The sequence below is a fragment of the Neomonachus schauinslandi genome, chromosome 3 (genome assembly GCF_002201575.2).
Source record: "Neomonachus schauinslandi chromosome 3, ASM220157v2, whole genome shotgun sequence".
NCBI classification, from domain to species: domain Eukaryota; kingdom Metazoa; phylum Chordata; class Mammalia; order Carnivora; family Phocidae; genus Neomonachus; species Neomonachus schauinslandi.
The window spans coordinates 115,402,347-115,421,497 of record NC_058405.1 but is presented as its reverse complement, the minus strand read 5'-3'; the positions used below and the strand labels follow the sequence as shown (position 1 = coordinate 115,421,497).

The 19,151-nt window shown below is 39.0% G+C and overlaps 1 protein-coding gene across 1 annotated transcript in view; it reads left to right on the top strand.

The window, feature by feature from the left end:
* The window catches only part of NEB (nebulin), a 200,218-nt gene extending 187,484 nt beyond the window's left edge, over positions 1-12,734 (top strand). Inside the window, exons 138-147 of the mRNA XM_021702909.2 lie at positions 2,560-2,652; positions 4,329-4,421; positions 4,715-4,807; positions 5,143-5,235; positions 6,453-6,560; positions 6,667-6,850; positions 7,150-7,242; positions 8,113-8,265; positions 8,558-8,664; positions 12,327-12,734. Coding sequence (XP_021558584.1) covers positions 2,560-2,652; positions 4,329-4,421; positions 4,715-4,807; positions 5,143-5,235; positions 6,453-6,560; positions 6,667-6,850; positions 7,150-7,242; positions 8,113-8,265; positions 8,558-8,664; positions 12,327-12,500 — 1,191 coding nt within the window. The 3' untranslated portion in view covers positions 12,501-12,734. The remainder of the gene's footprint in view (positions 1-2,559; positions 2,653-4,328; positions 4,422-4,714; positions 4,808-5,142; positions 5,236-6,452; positions 6,561-6,666; positions 6,851-7,149; positions 7,243-8,112; positions 8,266-8,557; positions 8,665-12,326) is intronic.
* Positions 12,735-19,151: the final 6,417 nt, after the last annotated feature.

Genomic DNA, 19,151 nt, shown 5'->3' with positions numbered 1-19,151 from the left:
TAACAACCTTTCAACTTTGTTAAATTGTCAATGTAAACATCACTTTTTGGAATGTTCACTGTTTTCCCTGTGGGATGATGATGATGATGATGGTGGTGGTGGTGATTTTGATGATTATTTCTTCTTTTGGAAGAATTAAGGTTTGCATTAATTTTCAAAATTGTATGTTAATTATTTTCTTCTATATTAGAGTAAGTATTATTGATATTTATATCTGAGATCTTAATGATCCTGATGATCCTGGACAGTTTTTTTTTCCTAAGTAACCATTTGTATTCATTGTTACACAAGTTGCATTTAGGCAAAATTGTCTGGGGGTGCATAGAGCTTTTAAGATTCCATGGGAAATAAATAGTACTATGTATTAAAACATTAACTTTCAGACTTGACCACCTCCACAACTTGAATATACTCAACAAAGACCAATTTTGCTATACAGCATAGATTTGGTGGGTTTTAAATATCTGTTATTCTGCAAAACAGATGTTCTATGTAGATAAGTATTTGCCAATCTAATTAAAAAATAATTTTTCTATTGTACACTAAGCACTTCAGTGCTCTTATGAAATTGTAGTTTTTTCCTTAATTCCCAACACAGGAAACAAACCTTCAATATAAATGAGTTAATAGTAAGGTGAATAACAAATACACTGGCACTTTAGCTAAGGAAATACGGAGCATATCGTCATCCCGATCTGTGTTTGAAGAGACAGTTTGACTTGGTGAATTTGTCTTTCCTGTTTGATGTCTGTAGTCTCATATTAGGGTCCTTACAGGACAGATGAAAGGGCTGTTTGGACTGCTCTTGTTTTTTTCTGGATGCTTTCTTGTGTTGTACAGGTGTTGTATAAAGAAAACCTCGGGAAAGGGATCCCAATTCCCATCACTCCAGAGATGGAGAGAGTCAAACACAATCAAGAGAACTTTAGTTCGGTATTTAAAGAAAAAAAAAAAATCCCTTTAACTATTTTTAAACCAAAAATTAATGGCTATATTTTAAATCTAATCAGCTTATCCCAATAAAAACTCTGACATGTCTTGTTCACAACTTAATGCTGCCATCTCCTGTGAATCCATTTCCCCATTTTGGTTAAACATTAATACCATCATTTGACTTTTTTTAAAAAAAAGTGTTCAGTATATATCCTAGCCTTTAAAAACATGACCTTCTTAGTGTCTAAGCACCCACATTTATCCTGCTTTGGCAAATTTGATCTGGATGTAAAGCTTACAAAAATGTATTTAGCAAAGATCAGACTCTTGGCTTACTTCCTGTTCTAACCTTCTCTGTCCCTACTGGTATTTGTACAGATACTGTGAAGTTTCTTTTTTTTTTGCATCTTGTCATTGCTCTCCATTTGCTTTAAAAATAATTAATTCCACCCAATATGTTCGCCCAAACTAAAAATTAAATACTTGGACTTCTTTTGAAAGTCAACAAAAGAAGGTTTGTGCACATGTATCTTTATGTATACAATGTTTATAAAAACCCAAATATCCTTATATGGTTTATTAATAACATTTCCAAATCGAAAATAACTTCCTTGGTTCTCCTTTTGTCTCTTACCCTTTTTAATTCTTTCTCTTCCTCATAACAAACTGGGGGAGGGGGGTACTAATTGTTCCCTTTCATGGTGCACTATTGCTCGGCGCTGCAGAGGTTAATTCAAACAAAAGTGACAAAACTTTCCTATCTCAGTTTTTTGCTGCTCTTTCCTGCATTCCCTTACTTATAAGTATGTCTTTAGGCTCCTACAGGTTGGATCTAGAAGCTTCTGGTATTTCCCTTCCTCCTACCTATTCTCTTCCTCTTTGCCCTTCTTCTCCCCACTTCTCCACAAAAGGGGAAAGTGGTTGATTGCTCTTTTTGTTCTGGATGCTTTCTTATCATACAGGTGCTATACAAGGAAAACCTGGGGACAGGAATTCCAATCTCCATCACTCCTGAGATGCAGAGAGTCAAACACAATCAAGAAAACCTTAGCTCGGTATTTTGGAAAGAAAGGGAAAAAGAAGATGCCACTTAACCTCATAATTATATAATACTTAACATTTATTCCTTTTTAAAACCCACTACCCTTCCTTTGTTTCTAATATACCTCACTTAGCAAAAGGACAATACTCTTTGCATTTTTATGTTACTGCTATGGATTCAACTTTTTTAAAACATTTTAGTTAATTCTGATAGCGATTACATCTGGTATTTTAAAATATATATATTTTTAATTTGCTTGGATAACAACAAAACTGAGTTCTAACAATCTCAAACCCCCATGTGATTGTTGGGAGGCACTGTACTCCTAGAAATGACAAAATAACATGAATAACTGTCAGCGGTTCCCCAGCAGCTGAGGTCCTTGCTGCCTAGAGACTCTGCTTCCCAGCCCAACCATGGCCGCCATTAAAGTAGTTTGTGGCAGCTTGCCAACCTGTAACTCCTGGCTCCCTGGACTACTGTGTCATTTGGTAACAAGGAAGTTGAACTCACACTTAAAATCTTACAACAAATTAAATGTTACCTAACTTTTTTTTTTTTCTGGATGCTTTCTCATCACACAGGTGTTGTATAAAGAAAATATGGGCAAGGGAACCCCTATACCTGTCACTCCAGAGATGGAGAGAGTCAAACACAATCAAGAAAATATTAGCTCGGTACTTTGGCAAGAAAAGAAAAAGCTACTTCTTTAATGATTTAAAATAATACTTATTAATCCTACTTTTAAAAAACAAATTTTGTGAATTTTGTTGATCTCATTTATCCTTCTCCTAGAAGGCTACTCTTAGCTTTAACCCCGTAATAACAAGAATGCTTTAATCTATAAAGTTCTAATATCAGGAAGTAACAGATTTTCCAATAAAATGTCCTTCCGCTCATCTGCCCCTGAACTTACTCTCTATCTGCTATCCTCAAGGTCTCTGTTTTACGTACTCCTGAAATTTGGGGGGTGGCATGATAGGTATGAGAGCTCTTTCTGGAAAATTGGAGTTGTGATCTTGTTCTGTTTTTGCACCTATGACTTTAGGTTCTAATTTACCCTGTTAGATTTAGACAAAGAGACCTTGGGGAAAAATAACCCCTGATCCTCTCCTCCGAGGATAATGACATTTGTTCCATTTGGTATTTATTTTAGTTTGCTTGGATAACAACAAAATCGAGTTTGTCTAACAATCTCAAATTCCTCATGTGATTGTTTGGAGGTACTGTGCTCAGAGAAATGAAAACATTAAGATCCACTAGTTTCAGAAGATCATTTATCAATTTACTTAAAAATGAAGTGTCACTTGAACTGTTTTTGCTTTACCAACTTTAGTTTTTTGTTTTGTCTTCATCGTGGTCTCTGCTAACTTTACAGACCACTTCCTGTAAGCCTGTGCTCTGTGACATGATACATGTTTATAATTTACCAGGGGGTTGGGATTTGTATGGGGAAGATGTTAGCTCCCGTTAGGAAGAACCTGGTGGCCCTCCACATCAGCGCTGTCTGCAGCTTTCTCCAACACTAGAGAGCACTGCATCAGAATCACCCGGAGCATTTGTTAGTCAGACTGCTGGGTGCTGTCCCCACAGTTTCTCATTCTGTAGGTCTGGTGTGGGGCCAGAAGATTTGCAATTCTAGCAAGTGCTCAGGTGATGCTGACCTTGCTGTTCAGGGACCCCACTCTAAGAACCACTACTTTAACAGAATTCTTTCTCTTGAATGCCATTTCCCAAACCTCCCGTGTCCCCATTAATGACACTGAAGGGAGACACTGAGGTAAAGGATGTATCATGATGCTAGTGATATAATTGCTGAAAACGTTTTTCTTTACTGATAAGTTTGGTGAACTAAAGCAGGAGGCAGAGCACAGATAATGGCAGGGGAAAAAAAGAGGAGAAGGAATCTTTGGTTTTGGGCCCACAATTTTATGGATGTGTCTATATGAGTTTAAGTGCTACAAGACAGGCCAGTCACCTGCTGCCATATAGGGAGCACCTCCACCTTCTCGGTGTCAGTCAAGCACATTCCCCTAAGTCCTGTTACAAGATGATCTGTCTGGTGCTTGAAATGCATAGACGTAAAATAAAGGCCTTCTCTCATCCCTTTTGGGCACCCTGCAAGTTCTGTCTTGCAGTCTGCCAGGATTTCAGGGCACGGTCCTACCCTGGAAATGTGTGTCTTGCTATAACTACACTCAACTTCGTTTGGAAACATACTCCTTTCCACCTAACCTTCTTGCCCAAATGGTCTGGCACCCTGAGCCTCATAACAAATTATCTCTTCCGTTTAATCTTTTGGTAACTGTAATTTTTTTCTTTTTGCCTTTTTGGATCCATTGAACCCGCGTAGGTTTTGTACAAAGAAAATGTGGGGAAAGCCACCCCAACCCCTGTCACGCCAGAGATGCAGAGAGTCAAACGCAATCAAGAGAACATTAGCTCGGTATTGTCTTGAGAAACGAAAGTGCTTTTAATTTTGCAAAGTAACCCCTGCAGTTTGGCCTGCTCCTAACTCCATCCCAGGTTAAAAACAAGCAAAATGCCGGTTTTTTAGAATCCCCTGTAAATGATATACTACACTTACTATTGCCATTAACTTTTTAAGCTTTCTTCTTGAGAGCTGTTCTCACTCATGTAACAGATTAAACATGGAGTTTTCTCCCCCAAATTGCATTATGTTTAATAGTCTGAATATTGCCTCTTCATGATTTTCGGGTCCAACTTTGTATCTCACAGGTGTTATACAAAGAAAACTTGGGGAAAGCGACCCCTACACCCTTTACTCCTGAGATGGAAAGAGTCAAACGCAATCAAGAAAACTTTAGCTCGGTATTTTGGAGAGGAAAAAAGAAATTGTTACACTTTCAATAACCCTGGCAAATATGGTTATATCACTAATTTATCTCACAGTTTTCCCAAAACTTTCATTTATTTTTAAAAATTCTTCTTTACCCACTTAAAAACGATAAACCAACCCCACCAGTTCAACCTGATTTAATTCTTTCTTCATCTTGTGCTTTATGTAATAACATTTTAATGGCTTTATCTTCCTGACGTGTTTCTTATAGAGTGTGATATAATTGAGCCATAACACCAGCTAGATGATGGTTTTTAGAACTGGTTTTCTGCTCTCTGATGTCTGGATGCTCTCTTGGCTCCTCTAGGTATTATACAAAGAGAATATGAGAAAAGCAACTCCGACACCTGTTACTCCAGAGATGGAGCGAGCTAAGCGCAACCAAGAAAACATTAGTTCGGTATTGTCTAGGATTAAACACAGGAGTAGTGCAATGACTTGGAAAATAACATTTTAACATCGTATAAACACGCCTTTCTCATTCAACTGGGAAGCACACTAAAATGAAAAAACGAAATGCAACATCTTGAAAAATAACATTTTAACACCATAAAAATGTGCACCTCATTCAACTGAAAATTTACATTAAAATTAACACAACTGTGCTTTTAAATTCCAAATGATCATACTAAGAAATAACAATTTCCATTTTTTTTTTTTTTTTTTTTTTGGGGGGGGGGGGGGGGGGGGTAGTCTTACATAACCAACTGTAACAAATTGACTTCCTAACATCCTCAATCTGCTCTCCTTTATTTTTAAGGTACTCTATGAAACAGGTAATACTCTGATATGGATGCCTTCTTTGGCTTTGATATTTTGGGTTTTTCATGTCTGGCGGACTTTGATTTCTGTATTAACAATTGTTTATGAAATCTGGGCATAAACCTATGAAAATGATCACTTGTTGAAAAGGATAGTTGTTTTGGAGCATCTGGCTGGCTCAGAGCATATGACTCTTGACCTCAGGGTTGTGAGCTGGAGCACCATGCTGGGTGTAGAGATTACTTAATTAATTGAACTTTAAAAATTTAAAAGGATAGTGGTTTTGTTTTTTTTTTTTTAAAGATTTTTTTAGTTATTTATTTGAGAGAGAGAGACACAGCGAGAGAGGGAACACAAGCAGGGGGAGTGGGAGAGGGAGAAGCAGGCTTCCCGCCGAGCAGGGAGCCCGATGCGGGGCTCGATCCCAGGACCCCGGGGTCATGACCTGAGCCGAAGGCAGACGCTTAACGACAGAGCCACCCAGGCGCCCCAAGGATAGTTGTTTTGAATGTCAGAATCCCATCTAGTGCCAAATACCATCCAGTCTGCAATTCCTAGCAAATGCCAGAGACCATTTTCTTCCTATCCTCTCTGAAATTCTCTGCCTTGTCTCCTTTGAAAATGAAAGTTACATTTTCAAAGTCAAAAACATGTCCCTTTTTTCCTGATGAGAGCCCTGCCCATTCGTCCTCATGCTTATCTGTTCTGTTATTAGTCAAGGGTATCACTGGGTCCTTATGACTCAAGCTTCCCTCCCCGGCTACTTTTATCTCCATGTGTTGGAAAAGTTTTTGAGGCTTCAGAATTAGAACAGTACCGTGACCTGTACTTAATTCATGGTCTCTCCTCTATCAGGTTCTTTATTCTGATAGCTTCCGGAAACAAATACAAGGCAAAGCTGCCTACGTCTTGGACACTCCAGAGATGAGACGGGTGCGGGAGACCCAACGCCACATCTCAACGGTGAGTCAGAAATTCTTAAGGATCAATTGGCCAGTCTGCTGGATCATGTGGAAAAGGAAATGATCACACCATCATATTTTCATAAAATCAACTCATGAAATTTCAGGTGAAATATCATGAAGACTTTGAGAAACACAAGGGTTGCTTCACACCAGTGGTGACGGACCCTATCACCGAACGAGTAAAGAAGAACACACAGGACTTCAGTGACATTAACTACCGAGGTATTCAGAGAAAAGTGGTGGAGATGGAACAAAAACGGAATGACCAGGATCAGGAGACCATTACAGGTATATGAGCCCTGGGGGGCGGGGGCAAAGGGGATAGAAGAACAAGAGTGGCATTACCCATAGGAAGCTAAAGGATAAAGTACTTCAGCCTGTGTTTTCATCAGCTGTAAAAGCAAACTGTTCTTTCACAGCTTGCAAAGCTGGTACCTTTCCTACCTTATGCTTTGTTCTCGGAGAAGTCATGACCAGAAATAAGCTAAATTAGTGTTAGTCCTCCTGTGGTTAAGTTCATGCCTTGCTTTCCAAGTTATTAGGAGTCCTCCAGAAACATCTGTTCTGATCCTTGATCTTACTTGCAGGTTTCCGTGTCTGGCGTACTAATCCTGGCTCAGTGTTTGACTATGATCCAGCAGAAGACAACATTCAGTCACGAAGCTTACACATGATTAATGGTATGTTATAGCTAACAGCATGAAGGTCACCATTTAATGGGCTCAGGTCAATGACCTCTAGGAAACTATAGTTTTCAGTGTTCTGAGTTGTCCTTCTTGCTGACTAGTGGGACAGTATCATTTCTAGGCAAATTTAAGTCAGGGAAAGATTGTCTCACTGCCTCTGTGTAAATCTTCAGGCCCCATTTATTACCATTTTGTTTCTAAAGAAGAAAAAGTAGTACATCTTTCTATTGGAGAAATAATGAAAAGAAAAAAACATAAGGGAAGAGAATGAATGTGACCTTTGGCAACTTTCTGAAAACTCTGTCTTCAAGGAAGGCTGTTAATTCAACAAAACAAGCCACATGTCTTTATGCCTTCTTTTCCTGTTAAGTTGTAGAATAATATGTAGTGCTTGTCCTTAAAGGATTTATACTCTAGTCTGCTGATGGAGAGAAGTGAATCAGTGGTTACACTCTGACGTGCAGTTTTAAAAGTCTGCACACACATTGTGGGAACTCAAGTAAAGGGCATCTAAATTAATCTGGAAGAGAGGGAGGACTTTCTAGAGAAGTTGAAGGTGGGGTTTGAATGTGAATTTTTGTGAGCCAGGAAAATGGGCAGGGTGGAGGGAAGGAGTTGTGGTCCAAGACAGACTCTGGGATTTGAAGCCTGGCTGTTACTATTTAGCAGTTACGTGACCTTTGGTAAGGTACTTCAGCTGTCACGTGTAAATGAGGATGGCAACCGTACACATAGGGTTTCGAGGCTTTAATTCATGGGAGCCTACTGAAAACCTATGCCTAGCAATCAGCGCACTCCCACCAAGCACCGCAGAGACGGACTCATGCATGCGCCCCCCCCCCCCCGCCCCGCCCCGCCCCCCAGCGCAAGCGCAGCGCCGGAGCCGGGAGCATTCGCGCTCAGCCAGCGCGCTGAGCGTCAGCGGCGGTGAGGACAAGTCTGAGCACTCAGAAGCCGCCGACCAGCGCCTCTCCACCTACAGCGACGGCGGAGTCGTCTTCTCTGCAACCTCCTCAGGTACAAGTGGGCTGCCCACCAGCTTGCTGGGTTACAGGTGCAGATGCTTTGAGTTAAAAACAGCAACAACAATAACAAAAATCTGGATTTCTCCTGATGAGAAAAGACTAGATAGAATTGTGAAGAGGTACATGAAACCAGATGTTTCATTTTCATTAATTTAATTAGAGCCTCCTTTCTTGGAAACCATTCTTAAGTTAGGGGACAAGAGAGCACTGCTCAGCTGTTTAACACAGATGAAATGAGGTCTAGTCATTTTTCTTCTTACAAACTACTTCCCCCCACCTTTTAGCTTACAAACACGCAAAGACCACGGAGCTCCCACAGCAGCGATCATCTTCAGTTGCCACGCAGCAGACAACGGTGTCCTCTATCCCATCGCACCCGTCTACTGCTGGGGTAAGCAAACGTACTCTAAGGCTATTATCATTAAATATGGATTTAGCAGGGAAATAGATATGAAAATAGATGAGGCCCAGAAATGGATCCTAAACGAATTACAGATCAACAGGGGAAAAAAAAAATCAAAACTGTAAAATACCACAGAAAAGTAGAGACTAATTTTATAATATTGGGGACAGGAAAGGCCTTCCTCAGCAAGTTCTAGAACCTAGGAACATGAAAGACTGCATATTTGACCATAAAATTTTAAATGGTTTTATAACAAAAAGAAACATGTCAAACTGGGAGAAAATATTCGCATTCATAACACAAAGATTTATATCTAAAAAACCTAACACTCAAAAATTCATTGGCAAATTATTCCCCTTCCAGTCAAAATAAGAAAGACCTGGAAGCAAACGAATAGACAACTTACAGCAAGAGAAATAGAAACAGCCAGCAAAAAAGATGTCCACCATAACTGCAAACCAGGAATATGCAAATTAAAACAATAAGTATTATATTAGAACATTATTACAGTAGTGAATTTTTTAAAAAATTAAAATGCACATACCATTTGACCTACTCCTTTCACCTTTAAAAGCTCTTACTCTGAAATACCTGCCTAAAGACAAACATTAGGGGATTAGTGTAAGAAAAAATGGTTAACAATTAAATGTCCAGAAGTATAGAAATGGCTAATTTGTGATCTTACTAAAATACAGAATTCTCTGTAGCAGTAAAAAAAGTATGAGATCTATATAAATCTGTATATATAAATCTATATCTAGATCTCTATAAATCTATGTTCATATAGATTTATATGGAAAAGCCCTGAAGCTATATTAAATGGAAAGAATGGGTCAGAGTATTAATCACAGTAATTGTTTCACATATGCAGGGAGGAAGGGGAAACCTATCCTCAAATACGAATATATGTATGTGTCTTTCAGAATGCTAGGAAAAAATTATGCAGGTTACATTCCAAATTACTAACCAGTGCCTGTTCCTCTGAAGGAAATTTGGGCACTTTGTTTTATTTTTGTCTACAAATTGTTAACAATTTAAAAAATTTTATTTTCCTGTTGTAAAAACATTTTTAAGTGTTCAATACATTCTTGTGCACTATAGATTCAAGCTTGTGTACAGATCTCTAAAGATCTCCAGGACAGCATATCTCTAGAGCTTATTCATATTGCTTAACTGAAACTTCAGGCTTATTCATTAGTAACTCCCCATTTTCCCTTTCTACCATGTTATATTTTGTTTTTGTTTTGTTTAGTTTAACATGTGGAGGATAGCTTTTAGAAACTTTACTAGTATGCTCCCAAATTCCCAGCGTGAAAGATACATGCAATACCGCTTTCTCAGAAGTGAAGAAAAGGCCATATACAAAAACTCTTTTTTCATATACAGTTTTATGAATATATTATTAACATAGCATTAAAGTCATCATTTGAAGTGTACAGGTCCACTGATTTTATTTCATTTAGTTATTCAACCACTACTACAATCTAATAACATTTCATCACCCTGAAAAAACCCCTTGTACTCATCAAGTCAATCCCCTTCCTGAGCTTTTCCCTCCCCCACCATCCAATCCAAGGGATCCACTAATATGCTCTCTTTGCCTATGCAAGACATTTCATATAAATGAAATCACACAATATGTGGTCTTTTGTGACTGACCTCTTTTACTTAATGCTCTGAGGTTCATCTAATTGTATCATACAACAGCACTCATTCCTTTTTATTACTAAATATTCCATTGTAGGGAAATTCCCTTTTTTCCTTCATTCATCAGTTGGTAGGCATTGGGGTTGTTTCCATTTTTTGGCTGCTATAAATGATACTGCTGTGAATGTGGATGTACAAGTTATTGTGCAGACCTGTTTTCATTCTTCTTGGGTATATACATAGGACTGCAATATTATAACTCTGTATTTAACATGGGAGGAACTTGCAAAAACTCTCTTCCAAGTGGCTGCACCATTTTACATTCCCATCAGCAGTTTATAAAATTTCTCCACATCCTCCCCAATACCTGCTATTGTTTCTTTTTATCACCATTCTAGTGTGTCATGTGATATTTCATTGTGGCTTTCTCTGACAACTAGTAATGCCAAGTATTTTTTTCATGAGCTTATGGGCTATTTGTACATCTCCTTTGGAGAACTGAGATCCTTTGCCTCCTCTCCCACCTTTTTCCAGTACTGAACGGTAGGAGTTCCTTATATTTTCTGGATGGTAATCCCTTACCAGATATATGATTTGCAAATATTTTCTATTTTGTGAGTAGTCTTTATTTTCCTGGTGGTGTTTGCACATTCTCTTTTGTGCAACTTACTCCACAAATTTAAGTCATAAGAGATCTTAAAATTAGGCATTTGGGGACATATCACATAAAGGGCTAGTATCCAAAATCTTTAAAGAACTTATCAAACTCAACACCCAAAGAACAAATAATCCAATCAAGAAATGGGCAGAAGACATGAACAGACATTTCTACAAAGAAGACATCCAAATAGCCACCAGAAAAAGTGCTCAACATCACTCAGCATCAGGGAAATCCAAATCAAAACCTCAACAAGATATCACCTCACACCAGTCAGAATGGCTAAAATTAAGTCAGGAAATGACAGATGTTGGCAAGGATGCGGAGAAAAGGGGAACCCTCCTACACTGTTGGTGGGAATGCAAACTGGTGCAGCCACCCTGGAAAACAGTATGGAGGTTCCTCAAAAAGTTGAAAGTAGAGCTACCCTATGACCCAGCAATTGCACTACTGGTTATTTACCCCAAAGATACAAATGTAGTGATCCGAAGGGGTATGTGCACCCCGATGTTTATAGCAGCAATGTCCACAATAGCCAAACTATGGAAAGAGCCAAGATGTCCATCGACAGATGAATGGATAAAGATGTGCTGTGTATACACACACACACAATGAAATATTACGCAGCCATCAAACTGAAATCTTGCCATTTGCAACAACGTGGATAGAACTAGAGGGTATTATGCTAAGCAAAATAAGTCAATCAATCAGAGAAAGACAATTATCATATCATCTCACTGATATGAGGAATTTGAGAAACGAGACAGAGGATCATAGGGGAAGGGAGGTAAAAATGAAACAAGATGAAACCAGAGAGGTAAACAAACCCTAAGAGACTCTCAATCTCAGGAAACAAACTGAGGGTTGCTGGGGTGGAGTGGGGTGTGGGAAGGATGGGGTGGCTGGGTGATGGACACTGGGGAGGTTATGTGCTATGGTGAGCGCTGTAAATTGTGTAAGACTGATGAATCACAGACTTGGACCTCTGAAACAAATAATACATTATATGTTAAAAAAAAAAAAGTAGGAAAGGAAAAATGAAGGGGGGGAATCGGAGGGGGAGACAAACCACACGATATTATGGACTCTGAGCAACAAACTGAGGATTCTAGAGGGGAGGGGGTGCGGGGATGGGTTAGCCTGGTGATGGGTATTAAAGAGGGCACGTTCTGCATGGAGTACTGGGTGTTATACGCAAACAATGAATCATGGAACACTACATCAAAAACTAATGATGTAATGTATGGTGACTAACATAATAAAATTTAAAAAGGCATTTGGGTTGATTGTTGCAAATCTAATACATACTATTTTTTTTTTTACCTTTTTTCATCTTCACAAATAGAAAATCTTCCGTGCCATGTACGACTATCTGGCTGCTGATGCAGATGAGGTGTCCTTCAGAGATGGAGATGCTATTGTTAACGTCCAAGCGATTGATGAAGGTTGGATGTACGGCACTGTGCAGAGGACAGGCAGGACCGGCATGCTGCCGGCTAACTACGTGGAGGCTATTTAATAAGCATGTCAGAGTATCGCACCTGTTTGCAGGACCTGCACATCCTCCAGTCAGTATTTTAGTTCAGACTCTCCACTATTACCTAAGTCCTCAAGCTACCTAATGGTTTTTCTGTGTCAGTATGATTAATAGCTGTACCATCCCTTAATTTGTTTCTATATGAACCTCAGTAATTCTCCAGTAAAACGTATGTTAATCATATTTACTACATTATTTTCTGGATTTGGACATAAAACTTAAGAGACAACATTAAACCCATAGGTTCATTATTTTTAAAATTGTCATTATTAAATTTTCCATAGTGTTTTAAAGGAAGTTTAATTATGGAATAGACATTTTAAAACTTTATGCAGTGTTATTGCTGTATCAACCCAGAGTCTTTCTCCATCACGAAAATGTTGTTTAACATTTTTTTAAAACAAGGATTCTGAACATGTTAAACACATTAAAGAAAAATGGCAGAAATACTCACCTTTTCCTGGCTTACTGAATGCTGATGCTTTTAATTGTTCCAGTTCTGAAGTTATAAAGGTGATAGTCAATATAAATGGTGCATAAGCTAGTAATAAAGTCTAATTCTGCAATAAACATCACTGATGTAATGACTGTTACTTATTTTTAATAGTTTTTTAAAGAAAGATTTTATTTATTTGAGAGAGAGAATGAGAGCACATGAGAGGGGGGAGGGTCAGAGGGAGAAGCAGACTCCCTGCTGAGCAGGGAGCCTGATGCGGGACTTTATCCCTGGACGCCAGGATCATGACCTGAGCCGAAGGCAGTTGCTTAACCAACTGAGCCACCCAGGCGCCCCTTATTTTTAATAGTTTTATGATCGACAAATTTCAGTAAAGCAAATCCATTACTTTAGACTTCTTCACTACAAAAAATTCTGAAAATGTACCATTAAAAATGCACAAGCGTAGTCTTTCTCAGAACTAAACTGTGTTCAGCAAGCTTCCCTTATGGCTCAGCTGATGTTTTAGAAACAACTGTGGGATCAGCAGTGGACAGCTGGGAAATGGATGACACTGCATGCTCCATCCCTACTATTTCCTACAGACCTGCCCCCTCCAATATGCCCTTGGCCAGAGCCCATCCAAAGTGGTGTCACAGGCCTGGCAGTGTGCAAGCAGCCCTGACAGGGGCCAGCACTGCTCCACAGTGACTCCTGCCAAGGAGAGTGGAAGACAACCACACACACCAGCCCAACTGCAGCTCCAGCAGTGGGCTGGGGGCAGACATCAGGCCTGACTGTAGACCCCACCTACCAATGAAAGCTTCTCAGAGGACAACACAGGAAAAGCAACAGGCAGTTCCATAATCACTGCCATCTCTAGCAAACACCTGGTCTGACTCACCTCAAGTCCAAGGTGGCCCCAGACCGGCCCACTAACACCATGGGGACAAAACCCTGTCCACAAGTGGCAAAGAGAGCCATTGCAGATGACTGGACTGAAGGCAAACATGACTCAACCACAAAGTAGGGTGCATGCAACACACGTAGGAGACAGCCCTGAAGAGTCAGGTTGAACAGGGCATATTGTGCAGTAGGACACCCCAGGACCTGTTCTTCATATGGCCACTACTTGCAAGAGCAGAAGAAGTAGCTGACTTTCCTAACACATTGAAATAGACACAGACTTAGATAAAATGAAGAGTCAGAGGACTATGACCCAAATGAAAGACCAGGACAAATCACAGCCAAGACACCTAAAAAAAAAACCAAAAAAACCAAAAAAACCCAGAGCTAAGTAATGTCTGATAGAGAATTTAAAGAAACAGTCATAAAAGATACTCACTGGACTTGAGAAAAGGCTTGACCTTGAAGTATTTAACAAAGAGAAACATGACCCTATGGTCAGGAACAGAGATAAACTCAGTAATTGAAATTAAAAATATAATGGAATAAAAAATATATAATGGAATAAATAGTAGACTAGAGGAAGGAGAACAGAGGAATGGAAAGCAATCAAGCTGAATAGGAGGAAAAAATAATTAAAAAAATGAAAATAGACTAAGGAGACCAGGTGACACTGTTAAGCATAATATTCGCATTACAGGGATCTCAGAAGGAGGAGAGAAAAGGGGGCAGGAAATTTATTTGAAGAAGTAATAGCTGAAAACTTCCCAAATCTAAGAAAGGAAACAAATTTCAGATCCAGGAGCCACAAGGAAGTCCCCCCAAAAACCCAAGGAACTCCATACGAAGACACACAATAATTAAGATTGCAAAAGTACTGAGAGAGAGTTTTAGAAGCAGCAAAAGAGTTACATACAAGGGCACCCGGGTGGCTCAGTCCATTAAGTGTCTGCCTTTGGCTCAGGTCATGAGACCTGAGTCGGGCTCCTTGCTTAGAGGGGAGTCTGCTTCTCCTTCTGCACCCGCCACCCCCCCACCCCCCGCCCTGCTCATGTTCTGTCTCTGTCTCTCAAATAAATAATCTTAAAAAAAGTCTTCTCAAACTATTCCAAAAAATAAAAGAGGATAAAAACTTCCAAATTCACTCTATGAGGACAGCATTATCCTGATATCAAAACCAGATAAAGACACTACAAAAAAAGAGTACTACAGGTCACTATCTCTGATGAATATAGATGCAAAAATCCTCAACAAAATATTAGCAAACTGAATCCAACAATATATATAAAAAAAATCATTCACCACGATCAAGTGGGATTTATTTGTGGGATACAGGGTGGTTTAATATTCACAAATCAGTCAACATGACATATTACATCAACAAGAGAAAAGGATAAAAACCACATGATCATCTCAACAGATGCAGAAAAAGGATCTGACAAAGCACAACATCCATTCATGATAAAAACCCTCAACAAAGTAGGTTTAGAGGAAACATATCTCAACATACTAAGGGCTGTATCTGAAAAACCCACAGCGTACATCATACTCAATGGTGAAAAACTGACAGCTTTCCCCCTATGGTCAGGAACAAGACAAAGATGTTCACTCCAACCACCTTCACTATGTTGAATAATATTGGAAGTCCAGTAATCAGAGAAGAAAAAGAAATAAAAGGCATCCAAATTGGTAAGGAAGAACTAAAACTTTCACTATTTGTAGATGACATGATCTATACATAGAAACCCTAAAGACTCCACCAAAATACTAGAACTGATAAATGAATTCACAGTACGGTCACAGGATACAAAATCAATATACAGAAATCCACTGCATTTCTATACACTAACAATGAAGCAGCACAAAGAGAAATGAAAGAAACAATCCCATTTACAACTGCACCAAATAATAAGACACCTAGGAATAAACTTCACCAAGGAGATAGAAGACCTGTTACCTAAAAAGTGTAAAATACTGATGAAAGAAACTGAAGGTGACACAAATCCAAAGAGATTTCATGCACATGGATTGGAAGAGCAAATATTGTTAAAATGTCCTTACTATCCAATCTACAGATTTTTTCTTTTTAAATATTTTATTTATTTATTTGACAGAGAGAGACACAGCGAGAGAAGGAACACAAGCAGGGGGAGTGGCAGAGGGAAAAGCAGGCTTCCCGCTGAGCAGGGAGCCGGATGCGGGGCTCGATCCCAGGACCCTGGGATCATGACCCGAGCTGAAGGCAGACGCTTAACGACTGAGCCACCCAGGCGCCCCAGCAATCTACAGATTTAATGCAACCCCTACCAAAATCCCAACAGCATTTTTCACACAAGTAGAATAATCTTAAAATTTGAATGGAACTATAAAAGACCCCAAATAGCCAAAGCATTTTTTTTTTGCAGAGGAAATGGTCAACACCTTTGTATTTGTGTATCTTGGGAAGAGGAGAGTTATTTAGACTTCATGGAAGCAGAAGGGAGTCTGGGGAGGAGAAGGAATGCGTTGAAAAGCACAGTTTGGGAGGTATATGCTAAGGGATCTGAACATCTGGACCATCTGGCTGCTAATACCCAACCGCACTGAGAACTACACATCCCCAGCCCTATCAGGCAGTATAGAGAGAAGCTGCCATGATCTTTCCAGATTCTTCCTTCCTAATTCTTCCCAATGGCTGAGCCACTGGATCACCTTCCTGGGATATTTGGATTTGGGATGGAGAGAATCCATTCATCTTTAGTGGCTGAGGCTCATTAAGCAAAACAGGAAACAAACTCAAAACAGTACGGTACTGGCACAAAACCAGACACATAGATCAATGGAGCAGGACAGAAAGCCCAGAAACAAACCCATGATTATATAGTCAATTAATCTTTGACAAAAGAGGCAAGACTATGCAATGAGAAAAAGTCTCTTCAACAGTGTTTGGAAAACTAGACGTTACATACAGAGGAATAAAAGTGGACTACTTTCTTACACCATACACAAAAATAACCCCAAAATGGTTTAAGGACCTAAATGTGAGACCTGAAACCGTAACAATCCTCGAAGAAGAGTGCACACACAGTATCTCTGACACTGAATGTAGCAACTTTTCTCCATAGCAGCATTTCTCTAGATCTGTCTCCTGAGGCAAGGAAACAAAAGCAAAAATAAACTATTGGGACTACATAAAAATAAAAAGCTTCCACACCGCAAAGGAAACAATCAACAAAAGTAAAAGACAATCTACGGAATAGGAGAAGATATTTGCAAATGACGGATCTTATAAAGGGTTCGTATCCAAAATATATAAAGGACTTATATAATTCAACACCAGAAAAACAATCTAAATAAAAATGGGCAGAAGACATGAACAGATATTTCTCCAAAGACATCCAGATGGCCAACAGACACATGAGAAAATGCTCAACATCACAGATCATTAGGAAATGCAAATCAAAAATACAATGAAATAATATCACCTCACACCGCACGCCTTTCAGAATGACTAAAATAAAAAACGCAAGAACAGCAAGCATTGTCAAGGATGTGGAGAAAAAGGAACCCTCATGCACTGTTAGTGGGAATACAAACTGGTGGTGCAGCCACTATAGAAAACAGTATGGAGGTTCCTCAAAAAATTAAAAATGGAACTAATCATACTACCATTTACCCAAATAGGAAAACACTAGTTTGAAAAGATATGTGCACCCCTATGTTAATGCAGCATTATTTACAACAGCTAAATTGTGGAAGCAGCCCAAGCACCCACCGATAGAGAAAATGGATAAAGATGTGGTATACATATAATGGAACGTTACTTAGCCATAAAAAAGAATGAAATCTTGCCATTAGCAACACGGATGGATCTACAGGATATAATGCTGAGTGAAGTAAGTCAGAGAAAGACAAATACCATATGATTTCACTCATATGTAGAATTAAGAAACAAAACAACCTAACAAAGATAAAAGGAGACCAAAAAAGACTTAACTATTGAGAAGTGATGGTTTTCAGAATGGAGGCTGTTTGGGGGGGAGTGGGGGGAGGAATTGGTAAAGTGAAGGGGATTAAGGGTACCTTTATCATTATAAGCACAGAGTAATGAACAGAATTGTTGAATCACTGTATTATACACCTGAAACTAACACTGTATGCTAACTATACTGGAATAAAAGGAAAAAATTTGCATATATTTTCAATACCAATTTATTATTTATCTGCTTAATAATGCAATTTGCTTCCTTTTTTGTAATGCATGGTGTTGGGGAAGCCCTATGGAAAATGAGAAAGCTTTAAAAATGAGTTGTCACTCTGGCTCCTCCACTCAGGGGAAATGTGGCCTGAGAGGGGCTAAGTACAATGGAAAGAAGTAGGTAATTGGCCTCCCCAAATATCCTTAAGTACTAATTTAAATTTAGAAATAGCTTATAAATTCACTATTGCAAAACTAAAAATTAAACTTACGATAAAAAAATAGCTATGGGATCGAATCCTAACCTCAGGGGATCTTTCTAATCTACCGCCAGTAGATTAGAGCACAAGGCAAAGATGGTAAACTGTCCTCAAGCTTCTTAATGTCTCTCTCGAGACTGTGCATATGTGTAAATGCTCAGAGACCACATTTGTGTGCCAGGTACCACACTAGATGCTGGGGTTAGAGTGATGAGCCAAAGACTGTTGTGTCCTTATGAAACTTTATAGTCCCACGAGAAAGGCAGGCCATGCCAAAGCGTCTTCTTAATGGTAGGAGAGACAGCCACTCTCCCGTCTTCAATTGTCCTTTAAACTGGGTTAAAAATCCAGGTTAAATGTAGCAATACCATTGTGTGCTATTTTTCCAACCTTGGGAACAAAGTTTATGCTGTCTCAGTTACAATAAATGTTTTAGTTTTAGAATTTCCTATTCACTTTTTAAGGCTGCCAAAGCATACTCTGCAGTTGCTGTTAGAGACAGACACAATTTTTATCTAATTCTAGGGCTTTTAGTTAAAAGCTTGGAAATTTTTCATACACAGTATAAATAGAGAATCCTACTATACCCACCTCCTGGTTTTCAATTTATGGCTAATCTTGTTCTATCTACCCTACCAATGCTCTCCTCCCATTACCTTAAAATGAATTCTATTAATCACATCTTAAAACAATCACAATTGACAGACCTTAAAACACTTGACAGTCCATATCCAGGGTTCAAATTTTCCTGCTCATCCAACTTTCAAGATTTCTGCTTGGACCCCCATTCCATCAATACAGTGATACCAGGGAAGTCCTTTGTACAAATACCCACTACCACACATTTAGACAAC